Source organism: Zasmidium cellare, assembly GCF_010093935.1.
Source record: "Zasmidium cellare ATCC 36951 unplaced genomic scaffold M409scaffold_15, whole genome shotgun sequence".
NCBI classification, from domain to species: domain Eukaryota; kingdom Fungi; phylum Ascomycota; class Dothideomycetes; order Mycosphaerellales; family Mycosphaerellaceae; genus Zasmidium; species Zasmidium cellare.
The window spans coordinates 63,071-82,023 of NW_022986959.1; the positions used below are offsets into that span (position 1 = coordinate 63,071).

The 18,953-nt window shown below is 54.7% G+C and overlaps 6 protein-coding genes across 6 annotated transcripts; 2 read left to right on the forward strand and 4 right to left on the reverse strand.

The window, feature by feature from the left end:
* Positions 1 to 328: 328 nt before the first annotated feature.
* On the reverse strand, positions 329 to 1,298 carry M409DRAFT_53948 (uncharacterized protein; the record flags this gene model as incomplete). Its single annotated transcript, XM_033812528.1, has 2 exons — positions 329 to 786; positions 911 to 1,298. The coding sequence occupies 2 exons, from the start codon at positions 1,296 to 1,298 to the stop codon at positions 329 to 331; spliced, it is 846 nt and encodes a 281-aa protein (XP_033668230.1).
* Positions 1,299 to 5,629: 4,331 nt separating this feature from the next.
* Positions 5,630 to 5,929, reverse strand: M409DRAFT_22151 (uncharacterized protein; the record flags this gene model as incomplete). Its single annotated transcript, XM_033806206.1, has 1 exon — positions 5,630 to 5,929. The coding sequence occupies one exon, from the start codon at positions 5,927 to 5,929 to the stop codon at positions 5,630 to 5,632; it is 300 nt and encodes a 99-aa protein (XP_033668231.1).
* A 245-nt stretch (positions 5,930 to 6,174) lies between these two features.
* On the reverse strand, positions 6,175 to 8,851 carry M409DRAFT_22152 (uncharacterized protein; the record flags this gene model as incomplete). The annotated part of the gene is made up of 6 exons (XM_033806207.1): positions 6,175 to 6,573; positions 6,679 to 7,372; positions 7,432 to 7,470; positions 8,137 to 8,378; positions 8,618 to 8,725; positions 8,774 to 8,851. 6 exons carry the CDS (start codon positions 8,849 to 8,851, stop codon positions 6,175 to 6,177), a joined length of 1,560 nt encoding a protein of 519 aa, XP_033668232.1.
* A 2,648-nt stretch (positions 8,852 to 11,499) lies between these two features.
* M409DRAFT_33832 (uncharacterized protein) lies at positions 11,500 to 13,066 on the forward strand (the record flags this gene model as incomplete). Its single annotated transcript, XM_033810307.1, has 4 exons — positions 11,500 to 11,894; positions 11,945 to 12,689; positions 12,741 to 12,823; positions 12,880 to 13,066. Coding segments are annotated over 4 exons (1,410 nt in total), but the record flags the coding sequence as incomplete, so codon positions are not given.
* A 916-nt stretch (positions 13,067 to 13,982) lies between these two features.
* Positions 13,983 to 14,309, reverse strand: M409DRAFT_53951 (uncharacterized protein; the record flags this gene model as incomplete). Its single annotated transcript, XM_033812529.1, has 1 exon — positions 13,983 to 14,309. One exon carries the CDS (start codon positions 14,307 to 14,309, stop codon positions 13,983 to 13,985), a length of 327 nt encoding a protein of 108 aa, XP_033668234.1.
* A 529-nt stretch (positions 14,310 to 14,838) lies between these two features.
* M409DRAFT_53952 (uncharacterized protein) lies at positions 14,839 to 16,611 on the forward strand (the record flags this gene model as incomplete). Its single annotated transcript, XM_033812530.1, has 2 exons — positions 14,839 to 15,039; positions 15,097 to 16,611. The coding sequence occupies 2 exons, from the start codon at positions 14,839 to 14,841 to the stop codon at positions 16,609 to 16,611; spliced, it is 1,716 nt and encodes a 571-aa protein (XP_033668235.1).
* Positions 16,612 to 18,953: the final 2,342 nt, after the last annotated feature.

Consider the following 18,953-nt stretch of genomic DNA (forward strand, 5'->3'; position numbering starts at 1 on the left):
TCATCTGCTCGATACTCGTGCCCCCACTCATGGCTGCACGGAAGCTGCGGCGCTGACCCAGAGTTGGATTAGCGATTCCTGCGTTGACGGCTCGTCAAGAGCGCGACGTCTTGCATGCAGATCTGTCAGTAAAGACTCGCGTTTGATGGAGTCCATATCTGGAACTGGTGGTGGTGGTTGAGTTTCCATATCTCGAAGGAGTTGCTGTTTTTGACTGAAGTCCGGCTTCAACTGCATCTTCAGGATAGCCTCCAAGCGCAGTCGACATGGTGAGCCACCGCATCCCTTGAAGGGGTTGATTGTGTCATCGATGCGGATGATGAAGCACTCAGAGTATCAAACGTAGCTGGGCTTGGGCGTCATGCCGTGCTGCTCGCAAGCTATCCGTTTCATCGGGTTGACCAATTGCCTGTTTCTGGTCTTGCGTAAGTTGTGTGAGGAGCTGATGCCGAAGACAGTGCCGTAGCCGTCTGACTTGGAGACCGAGACGGTCGGGTGTCGGCATACCTTGCCCTAGATGAAAAGGTTGGCGGCATACTGCGCCCTTGAGGTGCGAAGGAAGAACTGGGTTCGGCATCGTCTGGTCATGTTCCGTACCGTATGCCTGCAATTGTCCAGCCTTGCCCAAGAACTTTTGATCATAGCCGCCGCCACATGTCACGAAGTGGCGCGACACAAGCAGCAACATCCACTGGCTGGTCACATACCGCTGCTGAGTGGCTCCATACTCGTTTGAGTAACTGCACGAAGTGAACTCGCACTCCTTCGACACTCCTGGTGGGCATTCTGGTATATTTGCTTTCTCTCTGCTTTTCACGCGTGCGGAGCGTCAAACTGGGCGTGACCAGATGAGGATGACGATGTCTCGGGATACCGCGCCATCGTGCCTGCCTTCGTCCTTGCTGTTTACCGCCCAGGTTGTCCCTACTCGCGGAAGCGCGTCCAACTACCGCCATGATCCCTGGTAATCTCTTTCTGGTACGTCCTGAAGTCTGCGTGCTTGTACCCTTCCCAGTGTATGAAACCGCCCAGCCAAACGGTCGTGCAATGTCCAAGGTCGTGCAATGTCCAAGGTCGTGGGCGGATGAAGATGAAGTCGAGGGAATCACCGTGGGATTAGAGATCCTTCGGGTGCCACTCATGTCGTCTTGATGAGATCCATTCGATTCGAGACAAACGGGGACAGAGGCGACGGGTTCCACGACGCATGGAGTCTCTGGGTAGGAGTTTTCGCTGCTGCCGGACGCATGTCGCCCTTGTTTCGCGTCGGAAGCCACGTCCGCCGTCACGATATCCATGTTTCGTTTCTTGCTGGTGATCCAAGCTGTCCATGGATGTGACGACGTGGACGGATGGCATTCGACAGCAGAAGTCTCGCTTTCATCAGTGGCGCATTCGTACGCCCGGAGTCTGAGGATGAGGTTGATATCGCGTGTGTGCTGCCGCTTGACGAGAATGGCGACGGCGCGACCGCTCAGCTATGGACGTGATTCTGGCATGTAACGAGGATATGTTAGCCCGCCTGTTGTTGGTCCTCATGTCGGTGGAAAGGCGACTTCGAGGATGTCTTCCAGCAGCGAATGCCTGCGCTTCTCATCCTTCATGATCTTGGTATTGCCGACCCTGAGGCGCTGTTAGTTGAGTCCTCCTCGGTGATGGTGTTCTATAAGCCAGACCTCCTTGATGATGCGCCATTCAATGCGGCTTCTTGGACTCGACCCTGACCAAGCGCCGTCGCCAAGCCCAACTTGGCCGCCCTCGTTCCCAATGAATAAAGTGCCTTCAAGCACAAAAATCAACAACATCACAACATGACATTTTGAAGCCACAGAAACTTGATGATGTTGTTGCGATAGACGTACTCTAACAGCACAATCGATTTTGCTCGTAAAAATACGCGGTGGTTGGTGGACAGGATCGATCAAGGCAAAAGGCCACCCGAATGGCCTCCCACCCCCACCAAAAAAAACCTCCACCAAGAAGACAAAACTTGAAGGACTGTATGGAACAGTCCCAAGATTAACTTTGGATCTCACACTAATTCAGGGTAGCCAGCCCGTAGTGCTTAAGAGATCAAGTTTTTGTGTCGCCCAAATGCCGCCGTAATGCCATTGTCGTTGCCGCCGCCGCCGCCGCCGTTCGAACATGTCACTTTCACGATTTGGACGTACCTTTACCGCGCTTTGTGCGCTAACCCTCGTGCCACCGCGCCTCAACTGAGCTCGACTCAGAAGAGACAAGGGGCATAGATTCGGCGGACGTATAACACTTAAACGCGTCTCCTCCTCGCATAGGCCCGCGGTGACTTCACCCTCGCCAGCGTGTGAGAAGAGTAATACGTCTATGTCCATTCGTCACATATCGTCGCCGTGCATGCGCTCTCTCTTGCGCATTCGACCTCGTCGTCGCCACCTTCACGCCATCTTTATACAGCCCGCCAAAAATTTTTTACGGCCACAGTGAGGACCTGATTCCTATCCCAATCATCAACTGCCTATCCATCACGCACCTCTGGCAACTACCACCAGCTCACAATGCCGCAGCACTCCACCTGAAGGACCCTCCGCCGTCCTGAGGTCTAAAGATACCACTACCACCACCACCACCGCCAGGCATCATTCCCGTCTAGACAGAGAATGACTGCGGCGCGTCGTTACTGCAACACCAATTTCAATGCCTGCCGCAGCATTCGTTTGCGAGCGGCAGCCTCTCATCCCTACCACTGTGTCACCCACACCACCGACTCTCCTCCGCCCGCGCTCAGCAACATCGGCGCTTGAGCAGCACCTTCCCCGGCTACAGGCGTCCATCCTTCTCCTACCCGAGCATGGCGAGGCTAGGTGGATTCAATCGAGACATGCGAAACATCCTCTACTCGCCGCCAACTCTAAGATCTGGAATTGGCAGGCCTGCTGATCATCTCGCCGAAGAGGCTGTCTTCCCGGTATCCTGGACCTACAACACTTGGAGGCAGCACGGACTGTGGTTCGGCGCCGTGTTGGCGAATGGCAGCGGCCTGCTCTCTCTGTTGCGAGCTTACAGGTTTGACAATGCTGGATTTATACCACAACTTGATACGAATGGACGAGATTGAGTTCGGTTCAAACGCGTTGCGTGGCCTTGCATCACTCAGACGCGTACACTACAGTGCGAAGAAAAGGAGAATACTCAATGGCTCGCGCGGGTCACACCCGTCCGCGCGAAAGCTGTCTGTCTCGCCACTCGTCGCTTTGGCGGACCCGCCCACACTCAGAATGATGTGCCTCTGAGAAGGAGAGTGAGCCGATTGGACTGCGGAGGTGATGTACCGCGCAGTGAACAATACACAAAGACTTGAGGAAATCCAAAACGTACACCAGACACAGGAGAGACCGCTCTTCCATCATCGTGATTTTCCAACACCTTTAATCCCTTCGCGAAGACTCGGGTTGCGGGACACTCTGATCGAGCAACAACACGCGCAATATCAAGTCACAGCAAAGATCGAAGTACAGCACTGTCGAGAGCGGACCGCCGGAAGCCCAAAGGCGTGCGTCACAGAGAGGCGAATGCCAGAGTGCTGGGAACAAACGTACACGCAGATGATCGACGTTGTTCTGAAGTCCATTCTAGGTGCGCGCATGAAGGAAAGAGAATACTCAATAAGCGACACAGCACCAGGAAGAACGCCACGCTCTTGAGTTTGATCATTGAAGACGTGTAGTACCCAGGAGATCGCACACCATGTCGCCCCAATGGCGATCACTGGTCCACTGTTTGAGCAGCGACAGTTCCTATCCCTCCTCATGGACCACTCCTGCACCGAAAGTACCTATTGGACTTCGCGCGGTACTACTCGAGTAATCTAGGCTATTGAAGCTGAGTCTGGCTCGCGCTTGCTCTGCGAAGATGTAGATGTATGCCTGAAAGCTGCCCATTACTCCGAGGATGGCATGCTCTTTGAAGTCTGGAAGGACCTTGCTCAAAGCGAGACGGCGACGGACACATATCATCCTGCGCTCGAAAGGCAGAAAGCTCAACGACTCATTTGGCACCGAATGGAGCGTGAGAAAAAGCCATGTCTGCCTTGTACGGCCGCTCAACAATAGTCTCGACTTCCTGCATGCTTCAGCCAGCGCGACCACTCCTAGTTGGTCAACATCCACCACCTTCAACTTTCAGCTTTGCCGCCGATCAAGCGAGAATGAGACTCGCATCGATCCGCAGCGCTCACATGTAGATGGCACACAGGAGAGGTTAAAAGCAAGGGGAGAAGCAAGAGTGAAGCGTCAACTCCGCGTGACCACCTGTCGTTTCACGCGTGGCTACGTTCATCTCTTGATCTTAAAGCACTCGTGATCAACCTTTCGAGACGAAGACCTGAGTCGCCAGCATACCAAAACTACGGGCACAAGAAGCCACCGCCCAGAAGATTGCGGTCACACGCCATTGAATCAGCTCGGAACATTGGATCCCCACTCCAGCCCAGCAATCGACCGTCTCCACATCATCGACAAGCTCACAGCAAAAGCTCTATTCCGCAGGCGGTGAGGATACTGACCGCTTTCCACATCCACGGCAGGTCCATCACCAACTCCCCGGACACTGCTATCGAGGTATCCTTGCCAAATCAGCCACGATCCATCGAGCGTAAGCCACGCGAGAGCCTGCTCCACTGCAAGATCAATGCACCCACTACGCAGGCGTCTCTGGCACAGCACCAGTTCGTGCCGAGCACCACGCGGCATGCTGTCCTGGAATTACTTTTGGCAGAGACCAAGAGCACCCGAAACGCCTTGACCTTCCCGATAGTCATCCCAATGCTGATTTTCATTCTCAGTCGATTCCAGAGGTACCGCTTTTCGGCTTCCACAAACATCTGACTTTGACGATTGCAAAACGACTGTCGTCTTTAAGACCTCGGGCTCCAGTACCACTTGACCGTCTCAAGACCACCAAAGATGCAGTCGAGCGACGTGTGCAACCAGGCGTTTGCCGGTGGATTGAATCAAACTTTTGAAGGTTTTGCGTCAAGTGTCGAATTGCGGACTCCACGGCCGTAGCATCCAGTTTGAAGGGCAACCGTAGGAGCGACGATGAAGCAGGCATGTGGTCTGGACGGGTTGGGCGTATGCGTGCAGGGAACAGAGAGAGTACCCGGGGCCATACCGGTTCATCCCGCGAAAGGACGTAGCCAGAGGAGGTAGGAGGGCTTGAGCATGTTAACGGTGTCGCAATGGTTGCACTTCTTGCACCCTAACAGCCATGGGTAGGCCGCTTCTTGCCTCTCGACCTTGTAGGTTCGATACAGGTTCGGGTGAAAAAGTGCATGCTTGACATGGTGGCTGCTGCTGGCCATATTCACAACTGGCAGTTTTTGAAGCTAAGTTCTCGTCACACGCGGCATCTGTTAAACTACCACCACGACTGAATCACGCCGAAAGCAAAGACATATCCAGCGGCACATCTACAATCGTGAAACCAGTTGTGATTGGCAACTTTCTTTGACATGAAGATCAGAAGCAGAAAAGGCACGATGCACCCATGAACAAAAGACCTCAATTGTACCATTCGCAGCATAAACATTTAGCATCTATCCACGTCAAAAGCGAGCGTGCTGCCCTCACAGTCCATCCGCGCGTTCGAGTGTCTAATCAACCATCTCCCTCCTCCCCATCCGCATCCCACCGCCCAAACGCTCGTTTCTCCCCCTCGCCTCCTTATTCTCATTCACACTTCTCTCAGCTTCTGGCTGATGGTTCTCGTTGTTGGACTCTCTCATGTCTGTTGTCTCCATTTTTCCATTTCCCTGCTCTTGATTCTGTTGGTGATTGTTGGCGACGAACATCTTGCCGTTGTTCTTGGTTTCGTAGGTGGTGTTGTTCTTGCTGTGTAGGACTTCGCGGGCGATGTCGTCTTTGGCGAAGACAGGGTCGGAGGTGAGCATCATTTTGGATTGTGCTGAGTTGCGTGTGTTGCGGTGGGTGTCGTTCTGTGTTGTATGTGCTGTGGTGTCGTGTATGTTCGGATTGGTGGTGTTGTGGCGAAGGTGCGGAGGTATGTCCAGTCCCAGGGGTGATGTCAACAAAGAAAGTCGTTGTAGAGGTCGAGGTATCTTTGACGGGTGCGAGGTGCCGAGGTGGTGTGCCCTGCACAAAGACTCCTCGGCCTGTTCCCACGATGATGTCCTTTCGATCACGCCTCCATCTCTTCCGGCCCTGAAGTCTGACCTTCTGCTCGCTGCAGAGCCCAAGCTTTCCACTTTGTTGCCAATTTCGAGACAAACACTACTGCCTGGAGAACCGTCACCACGATGTGCAGCACTGCCTGCTGCACTTGATTCCGAGCTATCAGGAGACGGCTCCAAGCGATCTCCATCTGATGCGCCCGGATCCTCCTCCAGTTATCACGGTTGATGACAGCATAGAGCATGGACAGCACCGCGATTCCCAGTTGATTCGGGCGGAACTGGGCGTGTATCAACCTCTTGCTGGACGTCGGATCTTGGATGAGGACGGAGATGCGGTCGGGAGTCGAGGAGAGCATGGTGGAGCCGTCGGGCAGGTAGGATGTGTTGCCTGTATCGGGAGCGATCTGTGTAGCTGTTAGCAGGTGTTGCAGAGGTTCGTAATGTAGAGAGCTTACTGCGAGCTTCCTCATCACGGCTGTCCTGTCGCCGGCCACGTCTCATATTTGCACATTTTCTGCGCGGCGACGAAGCCATGGCACGGCTCGCCAGGTCAGGATCTTCCAGTACGCTTTCGAGAGGATGGCATTCGTTGAGGCCCAATTGCTGAAGCGTACGTCGTCGAACTGCAGGAACACGGCGACCTGCTCAGTTGAGGGGGAGGTTGGACTTTGACTCTCGTAGGCGTTGACAAGCTGCCCAAGGATCGCCTCGAGCACGACTGTGGGCTTGAGGAGCTGTTTGATGAACGACGGATTGTCACCGCTCCGGAGGGTGACCCACATCGTGAGGGTGGACGCGCCACGAGCTACCAGGCCAGAAGTGTCTTGAACCCGGGTGAACGCAGGCGTGGACAGGCTTTTGCCCATTTCCACGACGATTTCGACATGATGGTGGGTGAGGGTGGTTGCGGAGAGGATGCCCTTGAACTCTCGGCGGTACTGGCTGTTTGTCTCGAGAAATCCCGCTGCATCTCCCCCAAAACGTGTCAGGGCTGAGCCGCTCTGGAGATGAAGACGACCTTGTCGATTGAATACGTATGGGGGATTTCGGACGTGCATCCCAGTCGTCAGGTACTCGTAGATGAGGTCGCGCAGCTCGCCGTGGAGTCTTGCTATCGGGTCGGCCTGCAGTGGCGTGAGGGCTATCGCTTCACCAGGCCCTGTGTCCCGTCCCGCCTTCTTCTCCGTCATCCACATGCGCATCCTACGCTCATATCAGTACCGTATCTCCACAGAGTTCTTACCATCCAGGCCATTGTTTACCGCTCTCGCAACATTGCCATCGTCTTTGTCTTGGGGATGCTGGCTTGAGAATTAGTATACTTTCAATGCCTTGATACTTCGAAGGGAGGCGGGAGGGTCTCTTACTGCGCTGTGTGGTGTGGGTGTTATGGGTGCGCGAAGTTCAACTCGGCCGTCCGAACGTCAAAGTCTCCCTCACCCGCACCTTCCTATCCCGGCTGCAGACTTCATTCTCCACTGCGAATCTTCCAGACCGGCGGCATCTTCCACTAGCGTGTTATGGACAACATAAAAGTCCGCCGATTCTCGTCCAACCTCCAACTCTTCTTCTCCACACAACACAGTCCGTTTTCATTTCCAAGGGGTGGTGCCTTTTGGCCCCCCCGACCCGCCACCACGTGCGGTCGCCGTTTTGGCGACCAGGTATGTATCATCCCCTTCCCCTCGTGCATCGTGACTCCTCCTCCCCTGGCTCCGGCATTGGCGCTGGCATTGGCTTCGACAATCTGGCTTCGACATTGGCATCGACAATTGGCATACGGCATTTTGGCATATACACTCAAGAGGTCATCCGACCTGACAGGTCAACCGACCTTGGCTCTATACTACGCCCGGCGCGGCGGGTTTGTATTGATGGGGTGACTGGGCCGTCCCCAAAGGCCCAGCTGGCTAACATCCTCCGCAGGCCATCAGTTTGACTGTCGTTGACGGCGGGCTGGAGGCCACTCATCTTCATCATCATTGGCATTCGTCGTCGTTGTGTATCGTAGATAGCTGCTTGTATTCATCTCCATCTTATCGAAGTTCCTTGTGTGCATCTCCTCGTCGTCGTTCTCTGTAAGGGTCTCGCGTGGTGCTTGTATCTCAAGCTTGATGTGGGCGTCAGATTGCGACCGTGTAGGTGCGCGTTCGCAGAATTTTTCATCCACCAAGTCCTCGAAATGATCGCCATCATTATTCGATTTCATCTACCTCATGATGGAGAGAAGGCCACTCGTCAGCATCTACAGCGGTGTCCATCACGCGTTTCGTTGCTTCGTGGCCGTGGGAGGGACAGACGTCGTCCTCGCACGACCTTGAGACCAAAAAGCAGCACAACCACGCTACCATGAGAAGACTTCAATCACGCACCACCTTGTCTAACACCTACGTCGGGGTGGAATGGGCAACAAACAACAGCTCGGAAGGCCAGCGTGGACGAACGAACCTTCATCTCCCACATCTTCGCCTTCACCCTCACCGACGGCAAGCTGACGGTCAATGGATGCAGGCCCTTCCCTGACCACAAACTGGATCCCGCGCCAGTGGCGCAGTCCTAGACTTTTCAGCAAGAGTGGGCAAGAGCTAACTCCCCAGAACGTACACCGTGGAAGACAGAGGCCCCCGACGCAGCGCGAAACACTTGGAGCGGCAAGCCAAAGTCATGAGTCTCTTCTATCATCTTCGAGGAGGCTGTGGCCAATGTGAAAGAGGAGGGCGACGCCGTTGAGGAGAGCCAGGCGAAGGGGGCATCGGAGAAAGAGGCTGGAGACCACAGACATGCAGAGGTACCATGGGCCTGACGAGGATAGCCATCGGTGCCGGGTTCACAGGCATTGAGTGCGTGAATATGTGGAAAACAATACAACTCGAAAACGGCACATGAGCAGGCACGTTTGCGTCGTGGAGCCACGGACGTGGGCAGGAGGTCCACGGGAAGGAACCGGATCAGTGGGACTCGACAGGTGCGCTCGACACGCTACTCGACAAGTCTGTAGGGAGGCCAGGAGAAGAAGGAGAAGGAGAAAGAGAGCATGTCAGATCAACCACGGTGATTCGAGGTGCCCTCAGATCCACATCGGACGATGGCTGTTCAAAACACCAGTATAATCACTACCCATGGCGCGGTATTGCCAAGCGACGCCCGCTCGGCGCATCTGCGTGAAAGAGTCTGGAACACAAAGACCAGTGCAGAACTGTATAATACTTGGGATCATTGGCCTACTCGGCTGGGCAGCCTCCGACTCCAACGGCATGGCTGCATCCAAGGCGAACACTTGGCCAGACCATTCTGACCCTGCAAGCCCCCTCCTGCAGCGGCGTCATTCGATGCAACTTCGCCGACGCTTGGCGCCATGTTCAGCAAATGCTCTGCTGTAGACCAGAGTCATCTATCCATAGCGGCTACCTCCTGGCGAGAAGAAGAAGCGGACTGGCGGGCTCGATCAAGTGCTTTCCCTCGGCGAACCTTCGCACAAGTCTGGTGTCGTACTGCCTGGGCATGCTGTATTGACACGGCTACTTGGCTCCAAGCTCCCACCTGCAGGATTGACAGAACGAACGTCTACCAGGAGACCAGCGACAAGTCGGTTTATACAGCCCACGCCGCTCAGGCATAGCCACGCTTCTTTGCTCGTCGCGCATGCGGCCACGAACTTCAGCGAAACAAACATGCTTGTCGTCCAGATTTGTGTATGGAAGACCCGAGAGCCTCGTCACACCCGTAAGACGAATGCCGTAGCGAAAGGGAATCAGGTTGGTGTGCCTCAGAAATGCGATCGTCGCGGTCCTGGTTCAAGGCTGTTCCCCTGACTCACAGCAGACCGACATCAATCCAACCGCTGCCGTGAGATCGGCCTCCAACCGCGCTTGCCGAAACTAGCAGAAGCAACCAGAAGTGCCGTATGTGAGCGATTCGAGGTCAAGGGTAAAGGCAAGCGTGGCGAACAGAGCCATCCCTCCACCGCTTATCGTCAGACCTTCAAACCCCTCTTGAAAGACAGCCTCAACTGTGGAGACCTGTATGCCCTGGGTTGATGTTGAATGTCTGGCGGCCACCTTGTGGGAGAGAAGTGCTTCAAGCCTACCTTCAGAAGACCCAACATAGCACAGAGAAACTCCCCCCGCAGAACGTCCACTTGAGCACCTTCGCTGGTCGCTTTACTCTGTGCTGTGTTGGGTCTTCTGAAACCCCAATTTGCATCGCGGAGCTTCAAACTTTTTTGCAGTGGACTGTTGCCCTGTACTTGTTCCTATGCAGTAAGATCAACACCTGCGAACTCCTTGACCCGGCAGACAGCAGCAAATCCAGCAGCCACATCTCGCTGCTTCTACTTTGCTGGCGACGCTATTCTTTCTCAGCAACCGTCCGCCTGAAACGAGGACCGCTGCCAGTCAACACACCATGAGCGTCATGCCGAATGTCCCAAGTCTCATGGCTTTTCGTTCGACCGTGGACGAAAGCTTGCCTGTTGGCACTCAGTATCTACTATCCATCCCAAGCAGAAGCCAGCTCAACACTACAAAAGACATCGCCTACACGAACGTCCAGCGCGAGCACTATCTAGACGAAGTTGGCGATGAGATTCGCTGGAATTGCCAAGATTTGCCAGCCAGCGTGCATTCGCTGCACTTCAGCAAAATGATGGAAAGCAACCCAAATCAGCGGGATCGAGGCTCGCGTCGTCTGCCAGCCGGAGCTGAGTACCGTCGGACAGGGACTCATGCTCGTCGCCTCGCCAATGTGGCTTGAATGAGCAACTCGTCGATCTGCTGAGGAGCTCGGGATTTCCTCGACTGAGCAGAATGCGAGATGGAGTTGCAGCACCTCGGCGAGCAGTGGAAGTGCTAGGGCAAAGAATCACTCATTGCCGTAGACTTTGCAGCGACACATCCACCAAGACATCAATAATGCATCTAGGATCAGGGTGTGGAAAGAATCGTCACATGCGGATCAACTACTGCAGAACGTCCAGCCCTATCCACATCCGTTGGAGCGACCTTAGGCGGCAATAAACAGCGGCCGGGTACTGCCCTAGCAAGCTCCCCTCACCTCGGATCAGTTCTAGGGCTGGCGGGTACCGATTATTCTGAGCTTAGTCCGATGAATAATCTCAAAAGGTACCTGAGCATAGCTCTGAGATCGGCGGCAGCATTCATCCACAGTGAAGGTAAAAGACGAGCTCAGCTTCCGCCTCACGACTCAAAGTGGCAACAACCGCAAGCACACTTTTGTCACTTCTCATCATGGCGTCTGCTCAAGTCGAAACCCATTCCAACCTCAATGGCCACGCTATCCAGACCAAGGAGTCTTCGAGAAGCTCGCCAACTTCAATTGCATCACAGGCGAGGGAGATCCTGATGAAATCTTTGATCGAGAATGAGGCCTTGAAAATACCCAGGGCGGTGAAAAAGCTCGCCTCATCTGTCTCCTTCACGCCGGAAGTTGAGCCCTTCTTGCCGACTTCATTGAAAATGTCTGAATCCGCATCCGCTTTGTGGGCGACCATCGGCCTGTTTGCGAACGCCATGTGCGAGGAGCGGTACAACACTGCGACGCCGAAGAAAATTGTCGTTGACGCATACTCCGCCACTCTGATGCTGGCTTCGGTCTTCCTATTCGAGGTTGATGGGAAACACTTTATCGAGAGCAAAGTCGTCCCAAGAGCCATACATCTCGACAAGGGCAGCATGCGGGAGACATACAGAACACACCTGTCGAACATGTATGCTCACCGATAGAGACATTGAACGATATACTGCTAACACCTCATAGCTACAAGGCCGCGGACGGGAAGTTCTACCACTTGCACGGAAGCCTCAACGCCGACCCAACGCTGACCATGCTCGGCCTGCCACTCCATCGTCCTGATCTTCAGGGCAACATCGAGGGCACTAAAGACGTTTACAGAGCTGCCGTAGCCGCAAGGGACAGTCTGTCGCTCGAGATTGAAGCGAATGACCGATGGCGCCAACCAGGCGTGACATGTCTCACCGCCGATGAGTTCGCCGAAACACCCCATGGGAAAGTAAATATACAAGACCCTCTTTACAAGATCTCAACCGCCAACGAACACCTTCCGCCAGTTGCATGGCCCAAGGTCAAGACGACCGATCGTCCGTTGGCAGGCATCAAAGTCCTCGACCTGACGAAAGTCATCGCCGGTCCGACGATCACCCGAGTCCTCGCGCTCATGGGTGCGGAAGTCCTGCGTGTATCCGCAGAAGCTCAACCAGAAGCATTGATCTTCATCTCAGACGGCCAGATCGGCAAGCGCGACACCGACATCAACATCAAGACCGCCGAAGGAAGGTCTCAGCTCAACAAGCTGCTCGAAGAAGCCGATGTTGTGGTGTGCAGCTACAGACCTGGGACGTTTGAGAAGTTTGGGCTGGGAAGGAACTGGGCTCATGAGGTTGCTAGAAGGCGTGGCAAGGGGCTTGTGTATTGCAGGGAGAACTGCTATGGCTGGAATGGGGAGTGGAGTCATCGGGCTGGGTATCAGCAGATCAGTGATTGCGTGAGTTGCAAACATACCTTGTGCAGAAGGTCGAGACTGACAGAAGTTTAGGTCACAGGGGCATCGTGGGAGCAGGGCAAGTTCTTAGGCCTCGACGAGCCAGTCATGCCACTTCTCCCCAACTCAGACTCACAGTAGGCGTTCGAGACATTGCAGCCTATGACCTATGATCTGACACAGCGTTTTCTAGAACCGGCTTAACAGGCGCCATCTCCATCATGCACGCCCTCCTCCTCCGCTCCTCAACCGGCGGCTCCTACAACATCGACATCTCCCTCAACCAATTCAACAACTGGTTCCTGCGCAACGTCGGCCTACACACCCCCTCCGTGCAAGCCTCCCTCCACGCCCTCCACCCCGACTTCAAACTCCGCCACGACACGGGCATCTTCGAAATGGCACCCATGGTCATGGCTGCGACGAGGAAGTCGAATGGCGCTGGGGACGGGGAGTTGTGGGATAAGAGGCGGTTTACGAAGGGGGTGATGCGGTGGGGTGTGGAGGGCGAGGAGGCGGTTTATTTGGATTGGAGGAGGATTTTGAGGGTTGAGGGGGAGGGTGGCGTGGAGAGTGTTAGGTTTGAGTTTGAGTATGGGAGTTGTCGGCCGGGGAGTGATGAGCCGCGTTGGCTTTGAGACTGTGGAGCATGGGAGGTCTGTTTGAGCTGCTATACGCGGAGGGCAGACGCAAAGCGAATGGTCGTTGATATCGCTGCCCAATCACAAGTCTTGCGCGGATTCTTGTCCGCTATGCAGCTATTATTACGATCTTTGTGACAACGAGGAGCTTCCACGGTGATCTCTAGGCAGATGACTCTACGTGATAGTCCTGAATAGTCTTGCTCGCTGTGCAGTGCCGATGCCGGATCGCCTGTACTTTATCGCCATTAAAGTGGAGGCCCTGGCAATGGCGACGATAGCGTCGGCGTCCGTACGCTTGTGACGGGACTTTGGTTCGATTTCATATCCAGGATCCTCATCGAATGACAACTGCTTGATGCTTTAGTTCAACAAGTCCGCTCCCAAACGCGAATGATCACGCCTGACCTTCTCGACCTGCAGCCTCAACATCCCCTCCGCCGAACCGCCCAAGCCAGCAATTCTGCATGGCGATCGCCTGCAGCGAACTAAAAACTACCGACCGCAGCCTCGCGGCTCGAATCGAAGCAGCACATGGCCTTGTGACGACGATATCATCGTCTTAACCACCCCAAGCCACACGCCGTCCAACAAAAGATGCCAACGCCTGCAGTGCTGAGGTCTCACTCCTCATTCGTGCCCATCGCCACTAAGCCTACCTGTTGAGCTTTGCCAGGGCCTCGGCGGGGTCAACTCTTTGCGATGGTGCGCTGGAGGGAAAGAGTCCACCTTGGCGGCTTGCGCTGACACCACCGACGGACTGGCCTAGGGGTTGAGTAGTTGGTATACCGAAGAGACGAGCTGCTGGGACACCGGGCGAAGGTTGTGGCTTGTTGTCACTCGCCGTGTTGTTCGTGCTTAAAAGACCGAAGCAGTTGTTCGCGATCTGGTCAGGCATGGCAGCAAACAGAGGCGTGCTAGGCTCAGCATCCTCCTCATTGCTGTACCCAGCCGAGCTGTTCGTCTTACGTGCAGGAGGCATCGTCACGAGGCCAGGGATGGATGGGTGTGTTCGAGTTCCTGGGCGGGCGTTTTCGGTTGGGATCGATCTGTTTGGAACGGATGGGAATTTGAGTATGTTTCTGTTTGTGCATGTGTGAGTGGATAGCACTAGATTCTTCTGATCGAGTCGGGCAGATGGCGAGCAATCTGTAGATGTCTGTTCTTTGTTCTCAGAGGTATATAGACCAAGGCCGCGCCCTCAGAGTGTGGGCCTGTATCAACATGGTGAATCTCTCCGTTCAGGTATAACATCTTCTTCGCGTTATAATTCTTTTGTATATACGCAGTTTCGATGGGAGCGGCGAGGCGGATGGCGCATCGAACATTCACTTGCCAAATGCAGGCCGTGACGTCAAGGCCTTGGCACGCTGGGTCTCAGTGCAGCGAAGCCCGCCACACTTCCAATTCTTCTGCACAATACCACCGCTCGACACGCCGCATCTCTGCAACATCGTGCCAACCTCTCACATACCAACCACTCGTCTATCTCCACCGTCACAGATCCTGCCATGGCACCAAACACCATGGACCGCATTCAGTCGGCCTACGAGGAGATGGAGACAGAAGCAAACGAGATGGATGCAGCGCTGGAGGAGGCGGCAAAGACCCGCGAAGAGAAGCTGAAGGAATATCGCGTCGCATTTGAGAGGCATCGCGAGGTCGAGAAGCAGAACGCACAGGGCAAGGAGCAGATCCAATTGCGCAGAGAAGTACATCACCCCTTTCATTCTCTGTTTTGATCATGCCCTTGCTAATCAGTCCTGCAGAAGCTTTACGCGTACATCTCGGGAACGCTCAAGCTCGATGAGGGTAGCCCTGAACTGGAAGAGCTGCTTGGTCTCGAAAAGTCCGAGTCGGGATACGGCGACGACGGGAGCAACGATGAGGATGACGAGTCCGAGGAGCAGGATTCTGACGAGGACTACGCATCTCCAGCCCCGAGTCGGCGCAAGTCTTCGGCCATCGGCTCTCGGAGGAAGGGGAACACTTGTGCAGAGTATCTCCAAGAAGACGACGACCAGGACGACGAGGAAACCTTGCCATTCATGAAAGAGGAGCCTGTTGTCAAGACTGAACAACCCGTTGTCAAGAAGCAGCCCAGCAGCACGCCTCCGCCACCCAGACAGCCGATCATCCGCAATCAGCAAACACTCGTCAAGGAAGAACGGGCCTCGAATTCTCCTGCAGATCTCCCGCAGTTCGTTGCACCACCAACTGCAGCTGGAAGCGGTTCCACCCCGCCCCAGCCTTCTCCTGGAGCAATGCTTGATGCTGCAGACTCTGAAGTTGACAACATGCCTCCCCGAAAGAAGAAGAAGAAGGCCGCTCGCAAGTTCCAGCAGCGAGCCACGAAGCTCACCGCTGACGAGTTCTTGGCTCAGGCAGAGGCATGGGACTACTTGCCGTCGAGTTCTACGATCGTGAAGAACGCCAATGGCACCTGGGTCGAGCTGCGTTGCCCAGAGTGCGGAGGCAACGTATCTCACGACCACGGCAAACTCTTGAAGGGCATCAAGGGCTTCTTGACGCACATCAAGAAGTACCACGGCTACTCAGGCAAGTCGACACTGGACGAAGCGGCCGGCTTCTGCACTCATCGCGAGGTTCCGATGGACGAGGTCAAGAAGATCCTCAACGGCGGCGACAAAGGCATGCCATACGTGCAGATGGTGGTGCTGGAGAATGAGACGAGCGCAGAGGAAAAGGTCGAAAAGGACCAAGAGCAGCAATTCCCTGACTGGTCGCTCTGCAAAAAGACCGGTAACTTCCTCGCCAGATGCTCCTGCGTTCGGCGCCATCCCGACGGCAACTGGGTCGAGATCGCCTGCGTGGTTTGCGGAGGCAACTTCAACCCGTCAAAGGGCCAGTTTCAAAAGGACGGGCTGAAGGGGTTCGTTGATCACATCGCTCACGTACACGATCCCTGGCATTGGCGCATGCCTGGAAGCGTGCGGGAGATCATCGATGTTCTGAAGGTGCGCGATCTGTCTGATGAGGAGGTGGACAGCATCAAGAAGAGAAAGATGGCTGTGACCTCAAAGCCATGCTTCTCGACCGTACCGTATGGTAAGAAGGCTAAGCCCAGGAAGCGCTCTCGAGATGAGATGGAGGATGGGATTGACGAGGTTGAGGGGGATGAGGATGGCAAGGAGACAATGAAGTCGTACCTTGACCGGTTGGAGAAGGCGAAGGACGAGGCGGCGGAGAAAGCCACAGCTGAAGCTATGCCCGACCAGGAAGACGAAGACGAGGTTATGGAAGATGCGTCAGGGGCTGCTTAGGCTTGGATCGTCGGTTCGTCTCCCCACCGGAATACTTCTCAGTTGCCTTTTGTTTTCATTTCCCGTCTTGGTTACCACGCAACGCGCTACTTCTTTTAGATTGTTTTGCCACCCCTGTGGTATCTCAGGAACCGAAAGGCGAGATATAACAGGACTGTGCTCCTTCTACCTTCTCGCATTGCTGCCTTACACTATAAAATCCTACGCTCTCCAGACATGGCTATTTCTTTCAATATATGACCATCAATCTTTAATAATACCTGAGCTTCATGAGCCTGCCGCGTACTCCCGGTCAGTGCTCACCTTGGTGTGCACTAAGTCCATCATACGCTTCAGCGCCAGTCACGAAGTGTGCGCTCTACGACTCCACCCTCTCACGATGCCACATGAAGCGAGAAGCGTCTTGATACTGATGTGCCCACAGACTTTCCACAAGTATGGATACGCCAACCACAGACGCCAGCCACTCGTGTTCGTGTCAACTTGTTGTCGTCTGCATAGACTCAAACGCGATGCATGCTGAGGCCACCCGCAAGAGCATGCGTGATGAGATATGTGCTATATCGAAAACGGACCCGAACGCGATGCAAGGGATGCTTTGCAGCGTCATATGGACGCAAAAACACATCGAGGACCCGGTTATACGGAGAATGAACAAGCCAAAGGAGTGCTGGGTCATCCAGACTAACGATACGGAATTCAACAACGGAGGAGTCTCGCCCACCGTCGTGTGGTCGTAAACATGTGCTCTGTTGTTGGTGGATGGATGTGCATGATATTCCATTGGTTTTCTCCGTTTCATTGAATGAGATCATGCCAACGGAGAGATCGCGGGGTTTTGGTATGTATAGAAGTAGTCAAGAGCGGTTGCGGTTATGCGAAGAGATATAAGTTATCAAGGGGCGCTCTGGTCGGCGACGGGATTGGGATGTCAAGAGGCTGAGTAGAGTGAGGTGGGCTTCAACTGTTATTCATCTCCGTGCAGATTGCAGATACCATGACGCTGGAAAGGCTATAGTGGTGTTTGAACCGTGTGTATCTGGTGGAGATGATTGTGGTTCTGGTAGAAGTGATATTACACGTTACCCCTGGAGACGGCTTTCACGCCCGAATAGGCAGGAACCAGAGCTACAGGTGGGATCACGCACACCCCTGAAACGTTCAGATATCCCCGTGGTAGTGCACCTATCCACGAGACTGATTGAATGACGGGGACAATTGATGCAATAGGAGCCGGAGAGATATCTGAGTGAATGAAATGTAAATGTGAGGTTTCGATAGCCCTTGACGCAGCGAATTAGACTTTCACTAGCGCGCGCTGCAGCGAGCACGTCTAGGGCGTTTGCAACGCTCTTCTCACTTTCACAATAACAATCCCAACAACAGCAGCAGCAACATCAATAGCAACAACAACAACAGCAGCAGCAGCATGGAGAGTTCTGGTGTTTTGGAGGTGTGGACGGATGGCTCGCTTCTCGAAAGCGGACAAGGAGGCGCGGCCTTCACGTTCGAGCAGTCTCCTGGTCTTTGGGTGGGCCAGTGGGACGTCATTCGCGGCGCAGGTGAAGACGCGCAACCACTCGAACTCATCGCCATCCGAGAAGCTGTTCGCTTCCTGGTTGACTCTGTCCGTGCGACGCAGGCAAAGACTGGCGACTTTCTGGGTCTACCAGAGACGAGGACAGTAACCATCGTGACGGACTGCATGGATGCCCTGTGCGAGATGGCGCTCTTTCGGTCCCCAGCAAACCCAGCGATGAGTTCAAAGCGGGTGACTCAGGTCATCAACGTGGGTCTCGTGTCGGAGATCGAAAGGCTCATCAACGAAGGGCGTTGGCTGAACTTGCTCGTCCTGACTCGATGGCAAAAGCGTGACACGTCAGATGGCAACCGGGTCGCGGATTGCAAGGCCTATCGGGCGGCGAGACTGGGCATGAGACAGGTTGGGTCGGGCATACGAACAGAGAGAGGAGTCTTCGCGGACGAATCTTTCAACAAGGCCGCCAGTCGCGATTGATGGGGTGGACGGAATACCAGGGTCCGATCCCCTGTGACCACACCACTGCTTCCGGGTGTTTGGGGAAAGGTGACACCAGCTTCCGTCTATGGTTGCTGGCCATGAACCCGGTACCACACTCTGAGAACGGGCCACCCAGTCCACACCTTCACAAAATCTCATTTATGAGTGCCTTCGGGCGGAGGCGAAAGCCTACTTCATACCTCCCCACGGTCGTCTCCGGGCAATGCCTGCTGCCGGCGCGCAGCAGGTAGCTAAGTGAAGAGGTCATGGTCACCACAGGCCATGTCAAGAGGATCCCAAGAACATCATCAGCATCCCTACC